Source organism: Acanthochromis polyacanthus, chromosome 12 (assembly GCF_021347895.1).
Source record: "Acanthochromis polyacanthus isolate Apoly-LR-REF ecotype Palm Island chromosome 12, KAUST_Apoly_ChrSc, whole genome shotgun sequence".
NCBI lineage: Eukaryota > Metazoa > Chordata > Actinopteri > Pomacentridae > Acanthochromis > Acanthochromis polyacanthus.
In genome coordinates, this window is record NC_067124.1 from 29940948 (window position 1) to 29951552 (window position 10605).

General features: G+C 39.8%; 1 protein-coding gene and 1 long non-coding RNA gene across 2 annotated transcripts; one reads left to right on the forward strand and one right to left on the reverse strand.

Moving 5' to 3' along the window:
- The first annotated feature begins 844 nt into the window (after positions 1-844).
- On the forward strand, positions 845-10368 carry LOC110963910 (protein asteroid homolog 1-like). The gene is made up of 6 exons (XM_051956516.1): positions 845-1014; positions 5060-5880; positions 6607-6918; positions 7054-7258; positions 8135-8273; positions 9109-10368. The coding sequence occupies exons 1-6, from the start codon at positions 888-890 to the stop codon at positions 9278-9280; spliced, it is 1776 nt and encodes a 591-aa protein (XP_051812476.1). The 5' UTR covers positions 845-887; the 3' UTR covers positions 9281-10368.
- On the reverse strand, positions 6454-8137 carry LOC110963912 (uncharacterized). Its single transcript, XR_007945376.1, has 3 exons — positions 7649-8137; positions 7016-7215; positions 6454-6814 (listed from the first exon to the last, which is right to left on the reverse strand). It is a non-coding gene; the product is annotated as an uncharacterized LOC110963912 (long non-coding RNA).
- Positions 10369-10605: the final 237 nt, after the last annotated feature.

The window sequence follows — 10605 nt, forward strand, 5'->3', positions numbered from 1 at the left end:
CCAAGAACACTCATGGCTGTACTAGCTGAAAAGGGTGCTTCTACTCAATACTGAGCACAGAGTCTGAATACTTATCACCATGTGATATTTCAGTTTTTCTTTTTTAATAAATTTGCAAATAATTCTACATTTCTGTTTTTTTCTGTCAAGATGGAGTGCTGAGTGTAGATTAATGAGAAATAAAAAGAACTTTTTTATTTTGGCAAATGGCTGCAATGACACAGAGAGTGAAAAATTTCAAGAGGTCTGAATACTTTCCGTACACACTGTAAGTTTCATTTGAATATTATGTGTCAAACACGTATTTTTAGGCCCCAATTTGTCATTTTCAGTACTAGTTTATAGCACAAGGTAACAATTAAAATATAATATATAATTTAGATTTTTTTTCTTGTATAATTTGTACATTTAAAAATACATTTTGATCTTTAAAATATGTTTTGACATATTTAATTCTTTTTGGATTTCTTTTATGTTTTTTTTTTTTACATTTCAGGGCATTTTTCAGACATTTATGTTCACAATTTTTGTTAATGAACTTTTGATATTTCTTTCATATTTTTAGAGATTGTTCTGACATTTCATGCATTTTCTTGCAATTTTTGGACATTTGATTAATATCTTTCGAACATCTTGTTCAACAGGTATTAATGGCACATCTCATTTTATATTTTGAAATTCTATTAATAACTTTGGGTCATTTTAAGACATTTAATTAATTTCCAGGAATTTTATACACACACACGCGCGCACTAAAGGTAACATGAAAACACCCTCCTGTAAACACATAAAACCAGTCCCATGCTGTGATGTCATGAAAACGAAACTTAAGGAAAGGAGACAGAGCACTGGAGGAGCCTCTGCTCAGTCTGTAAACTCACACCAAGATGGGAGTTCAAGGTCTTGCCACTCTCTTAGACAACAACCAGGGGGTCTACAAGGATGTCAAGTTCAGGAAGAGCAAGCTGGTGGTGGACGGAACCAACCTGATCTACCTGCTGTACTACAACTCAGGTGAGACACTGCATGCAGGTAATTCTACATGACATCATTTGCACTTCGTGAGGGAGTAAATCATTATTTAGACTTTATAGTACTTACTTTTAATGAATACAACTGTCAGCATATCATACCAGAATACTAAGAATATCTTCTTGACTTTGAGTTAATAATTTTGCCTTGTTATTTTGAGTTCAACTCCTAATTTTGGTCTGGTGTTGGATTTAGTTGCCTTTAGGCTCTTAATGTTCACTTACTATTAAAAAGCTTTATTGTCTTATAATAATTTTTCTTGATAATAATGAAAGTGCTTCACATGTCAGAGTTTAATGAACAGATCTGATTCATGTCATCATCTCCTGACTTTACTTGTTCAACCTGTATTTTTACTTTGGTTATTTTTAGCTGCACACACAATAAAGATCTTTGTGGATTATTTAAACAACAATCAAATTAGCTGCTGCTTTCATGTGTGGTCTATTTATCTCTTTCTCTCAGAACAGCATATTTGAAATGCAATATTAACCTCAATATTACATTAAAATATTGTGATTTCTTCCTTCCTTTTTCCTTCACTCACATTCACCGCCTTGTTTGCTGCTTTGGGTTGTTGTTTGTCTTCATGTGTATTATTGTTAATCTTAGTTAGTTGTTGTTACTGTGTAGTGTAATAAATGTACATAAATATAACTTCAGTACCGCCGTTGTGTTGTTGTTTGCATTTTGGTCCTTAACTTCTATTGATTCCAGCTACTGAAATTTTATATAAATCCTGTCAAGGTAAATAATTCCACTACAATTCTTAAAGCTCTTCTTGACAGGGCAACAGCAGGTGCTTCATTTGCTGCATTATTATATTAGTCTAATCTAAATGTTTTGCTGGCTGAATATCAGTTACACTACTTCATAATTCTGCATAATGTAACATTAACCCCATTTGAACAAACATTTACCTTTAATTTTATAATTTTGGTGATGAAACATTATTTAATAGTCTTACAGTAATATTGGTAGAGAAACATAAATAAATGATCCTACAACAGTGCAACAATGTCCAGAGCCTTGAGCATCTCAGGGCGTATCTCGTCCACAGCGGGTGCTCTGCGATCAGGGAGCTTCTTAACGACCTCAGCAACCTCTTTCATGGATATGGGTGAAGATTTCCCCTCTGCCTCCTCATCAGAAGATGTGTTTACTGGGTTCAGGAGTTCCTAGAAGTGTTCTTTCCACCACCCAACAGTTTCCCAGTCTGGGTCAACAGTTCTCCCTACTGACTGTACACAACCTGGATAAAGCCCTGACTCCCCTTCCTGAGGTGTTGAAGAGTTTGCCAGAACTTCCTTGAGGCCAACTGAAAGTCCTTCTCCATACCCTCTCCGAACTCCTCCCACACTTGAATTTTAGCATCCACAACTGCTGCAGCTGCAGCCCTTTTGACTGACTGGTACCTCTCTGCTGCTTCAGGAGATCCCCGAACCATCCAGGTCTGAAAAGTCTCCTTCTTCAGCCTGATGACTTCCTTCACAGCTGGTGTCCACCAGTGGGTTATTGGGTCCAGTGACCTTCTGGCTGCAGCTCCTAACACCTGCTTTTGTAATGGAGGCTTTGAACATGGTCCACTCCAATTACATGTCCCCAAACTAGGGCTGGCCCGAATAGTGGTTTCTGGCCTCCGAATATTCGGACCCTATTAAAGACGAATATCCGGATATTCGTTCCGCCCCTAATGTCCGACCAGTCGGGGTGGGTGGGGGGGCAGTGGAGACGGCAGAGACAGCCGAATATTCGGATCCGTTCATCTGGTCTCCCGGGTCCACATTTTGCCCTCGTTTAGTCGTTAGTTAAACTGAAGAATTCCCAAACACTGGTCTTCAGCATCTTGTCTTGTGTTTATGCAACGAAGTGAAGCGTGGCTTCAGAGGCGGCAGCCAGCTGGCCATTCAGGTGGTGTTTACAAACACGAATGGAGGAGCCGAAATGAGCCGAAGAACACGGCGGGATGAGCCGAAATGGGCCGAAGGCGCAGGGAAGAGAGGAGCTCCGAATATTTTCGTCTGGGGGGAGGAGGGGGTGATCACATCGACAAATGTATATATGTTATAGACATATGTGTATGTGTTTATGTGATCACAGGACAAGATGAGCCGATGTGGGCCCGGTGACGTTTGACGGCGGGAGGGGGGAGGGGATATTCGGATACCAAAATTAATATCCGGATAGTGCCATAGCGAACGAATATTCGGATATTCAGGATATTCAGGTCCAACCCTACCCCAAACTCCCCTTGGGCAGTGATGAGTGGTGTCTGCAGCTATTAAACTAGCTAGAACCTAATTACAAAGATGTCTAGTCACAGTGTATCTATGTCTAGTCACAATAAGGTTGCTGATCTGTAATTTTTATTCCGGACAGTCAAACTCATCAGTTTAAGGTCAGAACAACCAGCCTGTTGAGCGCTCTGATGAGGGATGTCAGGACTGCATTGTGAGTGTCTGATAAGTCAGATGTTCAGCTGTTGTTCTGACTGGTCAGAAGGACATTATAGATATGTCAAATAAAAATTCAGACTGGTTTGCATTGTCACTACCACTAGCTGCCACAATGTTGGTGATACATGTTATTTTTATTCCAGATAATCAAACTCAGCTGTTAAATGATAAAATGGAACAGGGTGAGAAGCTTGGACATCCAGAGGGAGCTCAGAGTAGAGCCATTGAAAGGAGCCAGTTGAGGTGGTTCAGACATCTGATTTGGATGCCTCCTGGGAGGCTTCCTTTGAAGGAAACCAGAGAGTTGACCCAGAACCCGCTGGAGGGATTATACTATTCAGTATACCCCATAATCACTTTTTTTAAATACCTACAGTTGAGAAATTTTATCAGAACGCAAAGAAATCAAATGTTACATATCCCCGAAATGTCTACCATAGAAAAACTAATGAATATCAACTGTTTAAAGAGGGGTTTCATTTCCAAAATGTATAAATGCCTGGTAGTTGGAAGTACAGAAACATCTGCAGGACGGCTGGAGGCATGGAGGGAGGATCTACAGGAGGACCTCTCAGTGGAAAAGTGGGAGGAGGCATGTACTAAAGCAGAAATGAGAACTACTAACACTCGCCTAAGGCTACTGCAATATAACTGGTTGATGCAAACGTATATTACTCCTGAAAAACTTAAGATATAATAGCGCTATACCTGATACCTGTGTTAAGTGTGACAAAGGAAAAGGTACACTTTTTCATTGTATTTGGCAAAGTATAGAAATACAAAAATTCTGGCGAGAAGTGAAACATCCATCCATCCATTTTCTATACACCGCTTTATCCTCACTAGGGTCGCGGGGGGTGCTGGAGCCTATCCCAGCTGACTCGGGCGAAGGCAGGGGACACCCTGGACAGGTCTCCAGTCTGTCACAGGGCTACATATACAGACAAACAATCACACTCACATTCACACCTACGGGCAATTTAGAGTAATCAATTAACCTGAGCATATTTTTGGACTGTGGGAGGAAGCCGGAGTGCCCGGGTGACGTGTTTGTTTAATTCGTTTAATATGAGTAATTGCTTCTTTGTTATGTTACTTTTGTTATGTTGTGAAAATAATAAAAAGAATGTTTGTAAAAAAAAAAAAAAGCTAAACCATATTGTTGAACTGTCTGGTCAAGGATGTCAGAACTACACTATAAGTATCTGACAGATGCAGTGATTATTCTGACCAGTCCAAACTAATATACACATCTCTGTAACTGTGGTTTGACTGGTAATGAGGATGTTACAGATATCTAGAAAATAAATTACGCACAGCTTCACAGTGGCATTGTAGCAATCTGTTTTTTTCAAAGTTAACCTACCCGTTTAGCCCACTTTACTTCAGGACTTCACCCAAATGTCCAAACATCTGATCTGCACCTTTGTGAACTCGCTGATGCTCAAACCTGGTGTTGATTATGGACTCTCAATCACCACCACATAAGTACAGTAATAAATGCTATGAGGCAGGATGTCTATGACACAAATATGAGTTTGTTCATTGAGTTTCTCTGGTTTGTTGGTCAGGTCTGGACCAGAATCACGGCGGGGAGTATGCTGCCTTTGAGGCCCTGATTAAAAGGTTCATAGCAGTACTCAGAACCTGTGAGGTTACTCCATATGTGGTTTTGGATGGAGGCTCAGATCTCACAGACAAGAAGCTTGAAACCGTGACAAAGAGAGCTGAGGACCGGATCAAGAAGGCCCATCAAGCAGCTGTGGAAGGTGGGAAAAAGGACATCCTGCCACCCCTGATCTGGCGGGTGTTCAAACAGACACTGGCCCGACTGGAGGTTCCAGTGGCCCAGTGCTTCGGAGAGGCTGACCAGGAGATAGCCGCTCTGGCCTCTGAGTGGAACTGCCCAGTGCTTTCTGGCGACAGCGATTTCTACATCTTTGACCTCCCAGCAGGGCTGCTGCCCTTCTGCTACTTTCAGTGGGAGGATGAGGAGCAGGACGGCTCGCAGAGCATCTCCTGTAAGACGTACCACATCTCCAGGTTCTGTGACGTCTTCAAGATCCAGCAGAAACTCCTGCCCACCTTCGCTGTGCTTGGTGGGAATGACTACGTGAATCGGCAGAGGATCAGCTGGACTCAGTTCGCCCCATCAGGCAGCAAGACGCCCAACCGCCTGGAGGGGCTGCTGTGCTGGCTGAAGGGCTTCCAACAGCCTCAGCAGGCCCTGAATGCAGCGGTGGTGGAGCTGATGGGAAAAGTGAGCGAGAACAGCAAGGCAGAGCTGCTGAAGAACCTGTCAGAGGGGAAGGAGGAGTACCAGGTGCCCTCCAGCTCCCTGAAGGGGTTCCTCCTCAATGAGAAGGCCCCACTGACCCCAGCAGTCAAAGAGGTAATGAAAGCCTTTAAATCAGTTTGGGACTCATTTTTCTCATGTTTAACCTTTTGAAGTTAAAACAGTTTCTGGGTGTTTTTTCTCCTTTCACATTTTCCGTCACTCTGAGCTAATTTTTTCATTTTAATATAAAATCCTGCACCTTTGTGAAAACAACAGTGTCTGGGAGAACTCAGAAATTTCTTTTGTGCAATACGACTTAGAATGACACACTTTATTAAAAAAAAACTGTGAATGTCTTTAATATATATTTTATAAATATTTAAATAATCCGGAATCAACATGTCTAACATTTTTCCACAGGTATTACCAACACTGGAAACAAAAGATGGAGATTTCATATACTACAGATATTTAACTGTTTTCATTTCTCCAACCTCTATATACTTTTTCATTCTACTCTGTATATCAACTGAAGAAAAATGGTTCACTTCTGAGTGTACCTTCCAACAACTTGCTCGTTTTTGTTTAATGCTGCATTTATTTTATTGATCCAGCATGTTTATATCTCTTGCTGATAAATGATGTAATTTTTGTAGTTTTCAAAAATAAATTTCTCTAATCTACAGGTTTGGTGGTTCAGAGGGAAAAATTTTACTTGAAAAACAATTTCATAATTCAGAATAATCTGAATAGAAACAATTACAGCCACAGCATAGTGGAGAAAAAGTGCTATAGAGACTCTGTAATACCCTGGACTTGTTGTGTGCTGTTCTCCTGGAGGTGGGTTCAATCCATCAGGTCCCGGACTGGATTCGTCTACAACTGAGGCAGGCCCGACTGACCCCAGATGTCCTGGATGTGTTACTGCTGAAAAGGATGAGCCTCAGTGTCACCGTGGGACACAAAGACCAGCCCAGTGTTAACCTGACCTCCAGGCCGCTCCGCCAGGTGATGTACGGGCTGCTGCTGGGTGAACAGAGGTCAGTGCCTGTGAAGGAGAGGGACCGAGAGGGGCTAAAGCTGACGTTCATTCCAGTAAAACCAACCTTCAGCAGGATTGCTCAGGAGCGCAGACTCAACTCACTGAACGAGGTGATGACACTTATATCCCAACTGCATTCATCATTACTATTAGTGTTTCTGCTTTCAAACATCTCTCAGTAAATGAAGTTTCCTTTCATGTACTGACCTTGTTCCACATTATGTTCTGCTGTATGGTGGCCCTAGGCGAATCTGTCTGAACGTCTCCAGGTTCTGCTGGAGGCCTTGGGGGTGACCGAGGCCACACTGAATGACCTGCTGCCTGAGCTGCGCCTCCCGGTGGCCGTCACCTGCTACTGGCTACGGAGAGCTCAGCCTCCTCCAGACCTGAAGCTGCTGAAGGCGCTGCTGCTGGGAATGACCAACGAGAACGTACTGAGAGCCAGAGAAGGTTACAAACTCTAATACAGACAGGCCACATTACTTCAGTTCATCATCAACAGCTCTGGCATCTCTTACTAGATCCTCTGATGTGCTTATCAGCCAAAACACCAGCTTTTTTTAGGCTATTTTTTGCAAAATAGTGCAGTAATACCTAGTTAATTCAGCCAAATGTAGCTAATCCAGTTAAGTTTAGTTGTATTAACTAAATGTATTTGATAGTATTAAGTATTTTTGGTGATACAGCGAAAGTGGCTCCTATTAGTTTCGGTGATCGTAAGTAAGTTTGGCTTTACTATCCATTCAGTTGTAGATACACACTGATTTGCCATAGTATTAGATGTTTATGTATAATATGCAATCAAATAGTTCAAACACATTATTTATAAAAGTCGTGTACCTATTTCTAATTTGGCCACCATCCCTGTCAAATTAGTCTCTTTAAGCTCCAACATCCCACTCCTTGTGTTCCTGCAATGCTTATAACGCTTCCTGGAAGTCCAATCAGGTCTCTGCTCCCACCTGTTGCAGGTGTATGATGATGCTGGGCTCCAGACTTATGAAACAGAAATAGAAACGGTTAAAGAACTATTTGATCACTCCTGGTATCTACATTTACTCATTCACTGCTCACTAATCAAGATTCCAGAATTCCAGAAAAGCCCTTCAACAGCAGAAATGTGCAGACTTTGGTAGTTTTATTTAATCAGAGGGAAACTTTTCTCAGCTCTAATGTGTTTTAATATTTGCTGGCTTTTCTGAAGTAATGCTGACGAGGTGTTGTTTTTCCCGCAGTTTGTGTTTTGTTTGTTGTGGCAGCAGCAACCAGGTGGTTGACAGCATTACACAGTTATGAAGGAGGTGTGTGTCTGTTTGTGTGTTGAAGATTTGCAGGGTGAACATCCACACGGTAAACCAGACCTGGTTGTTGCTCATGCCTTCAACCAGTGGCAGGTCTGCCTGAGGGACAGCATCCAGTTGAACCAGCTGCTTGGCTTCCCTTTGCCTGAGCCGGACGTTGCACGGTGAGACATCATTCTGTATGTTCCATCCAGCCACAAATAAGACTTTTAACACATTTCAGAATCAGACCAAAGATGTCAGCTCACTGGTTTCCCAAATAGGAAACAGGATTCATGTTGACGCCTCTAGAGAGTCACCGTATTGGTTGATCTGCAGGGAAATTATCACACATGTTCAGGACAGTAAAATATTGTTGCTGGTTTTGACATTTCTTTCATTAAGCCTCTGAGCAGTTTCTGCACAGCACATGATCTGGTTTTTGTATCATTGTGGCCTCATTTTTCACTGCAACATAAAGTCTTGAAGGTGAGAAAATTCAGAAATGTCTTTTGTGCATTAATACACATTTAAAATGTCATAAATCATAAAAAAAAAATCCAACTCTTGGATTAGTCACTTCACACGATGTAAAAAATGTTTTGACAGGTGTGACTAACACCGGAAGAAAGACGGAGGCTCCACATGCCATAGATATTTAAATAATTATGTAACTTTTTGTGATTTGTGTCATTCTGATTGTGTCATATTGCACAGAAGACATTTCTGAGTTCTCTTCTAGCCATGGTTGTGTTGTTTCCATAGAGGTGCAGGACTTTAAATAGCAGAGAAAAATGAGTCAGAATCAAAAAAACAAACAAACAAACAAAAACCCCAGAAACTGCTGCAAGGGTTCAGAGAGTCAAAGTTTAAAGAACATCAGAGGTTTAGGATTAAAATAAAATGACAAAACATTTTAAAAGCTGCAATGAATAGTCTTAGTCTGTTTGGAGGAATAAATGCATTTTAAGACTCCTGCAGGGCTGAAAATCTCCATGTTGTCCTCATGATGTTGTTCAGGTTGTATCAGGGGACACTGGTCCACCAGCTGGTCAAAAAGTTGGAAGAAAACAGTCTGGACGAGTTCCTGATGAGCAACCAGTCAGCAGACAGCATGGAGCTGTACAACAAAATGCTGTCCATTGCCCGCGGGCCAAAACTGGCCCGCGGGCCGCCAGTTGCCGACCACTGATCTAGAGGCATCCAAACCTTTTAGAAATATCAACACAATAAATATATATCCAGAGTATTTATTAATTAAACAGTAAAAATTCTGTGAGTGTTTGATGCTGATTTATAAAACTACAGCAACTTAAGGTGCAATAAAATGTGTTTTCATTGCTGTATTTTGTTATTGTACTGATTAGAGAGGTTGCATTCTGTAATGCATCCATATACACAAAAAATGTTACGGCTGCAAATTTCCTGCAGAAAAGAAAGTCAAAAATATGAGGTGGTTGATGATAATTTATATTTATTTACCTTGATGAAAAACTAGTTTATAAAAGTAAAATTGTTCATCAAGACAAAATTCTGATGTAAAAATCTTAATCACAGTCTAACTTACACAAGAGAAAGCAAGAACTGTGAGAAAATTAGTCATAATTCTGACTTTTTACCTTTTAGTAATTCATAGGTTAAAAAAAAGAGCTTTTAATATCGTAAACCTGATTTAACATGGATGAAAAATTTGTCATTAAATAATAATTGATCATTTTGATTCACAATCAGAAATGTTATATTTTACTCTCATAAATTTGATTTAAAGTGGATGAAAAATTAGTCTGTAATCGTGAAAATGCTGATGAAGTCAAAGTTCTGATGCTTTATTTTTAAATATATTTTATTCTATATTTTACATGTTTAAGCCAAACTGATTACTTGTCAGAATTATGAGATAGTAAGTCATTATTTAGACTCTATAGCACTTCATTTTGCTAAATATAACTATCAGCATAATACAGCATAATGCAAACAATATCGTCTTAAGAAAATAATTTGGTGTTTTTATTTTGATTTAAACTCCTAATTTGGGCCTGGTGTTGGATTTAGTTGCCCTTTTTCAGTCTCTTAATGTTGACTTATTATAAACTTTCATTCTTTTATAGTCATTTTTCTTGATCATAATAAAATTTCATAATGCAAAGTTTCTGCATGTCAGAGTTTAATGAACAGATGTGATTCATGTGATCATCTCCTGACTTTACTTTTTCAACCTGTATGTTTACTTTGGTTCATTTTAGCTGCACACACAATAAAGATCTTTGTAGATTACTTAAACACTGGGTGATTCATATTTATGTAGTATGAGCTTTGAATATCTCAGCTCCTGTTGTTGGTCAGATAAACTGGTTTCTGCTCTCTGTCCTTTTCAGTACTAGTTTATAGCACAAAGTAACAATTAAAAAGATAATCTAATATAATCTAATCTAATATAGATTTTTATATTATATTATAATTTAGATTTTTTCTTGTATAGTTTGTACATTTAAAAATATATATAGATCTTTAAAATAA

Coding starts and splice junctions, on each gene's coding strand:
- LOC110963910 (XM_051956516.1), top strand. CDS start 888: ATGGGAGTTCAAGGTCTTGCCACTCTCTTAGACAACAACCAGGGGGTC. Junction 6,919..7,053: donor GACTCAACTCACTGAACGAG/GTGATGACACTT, acceptor TGGTGGCCCTAG/GCGAATCTGTCTGAACGTCT. Junction 8,274..9,108: donor CCTGAGCCGGACGTTGCACG/GTGAGACATCAT, acceptor GATGTTGTTCAG/GTTGTATCAGGGGACACTGG.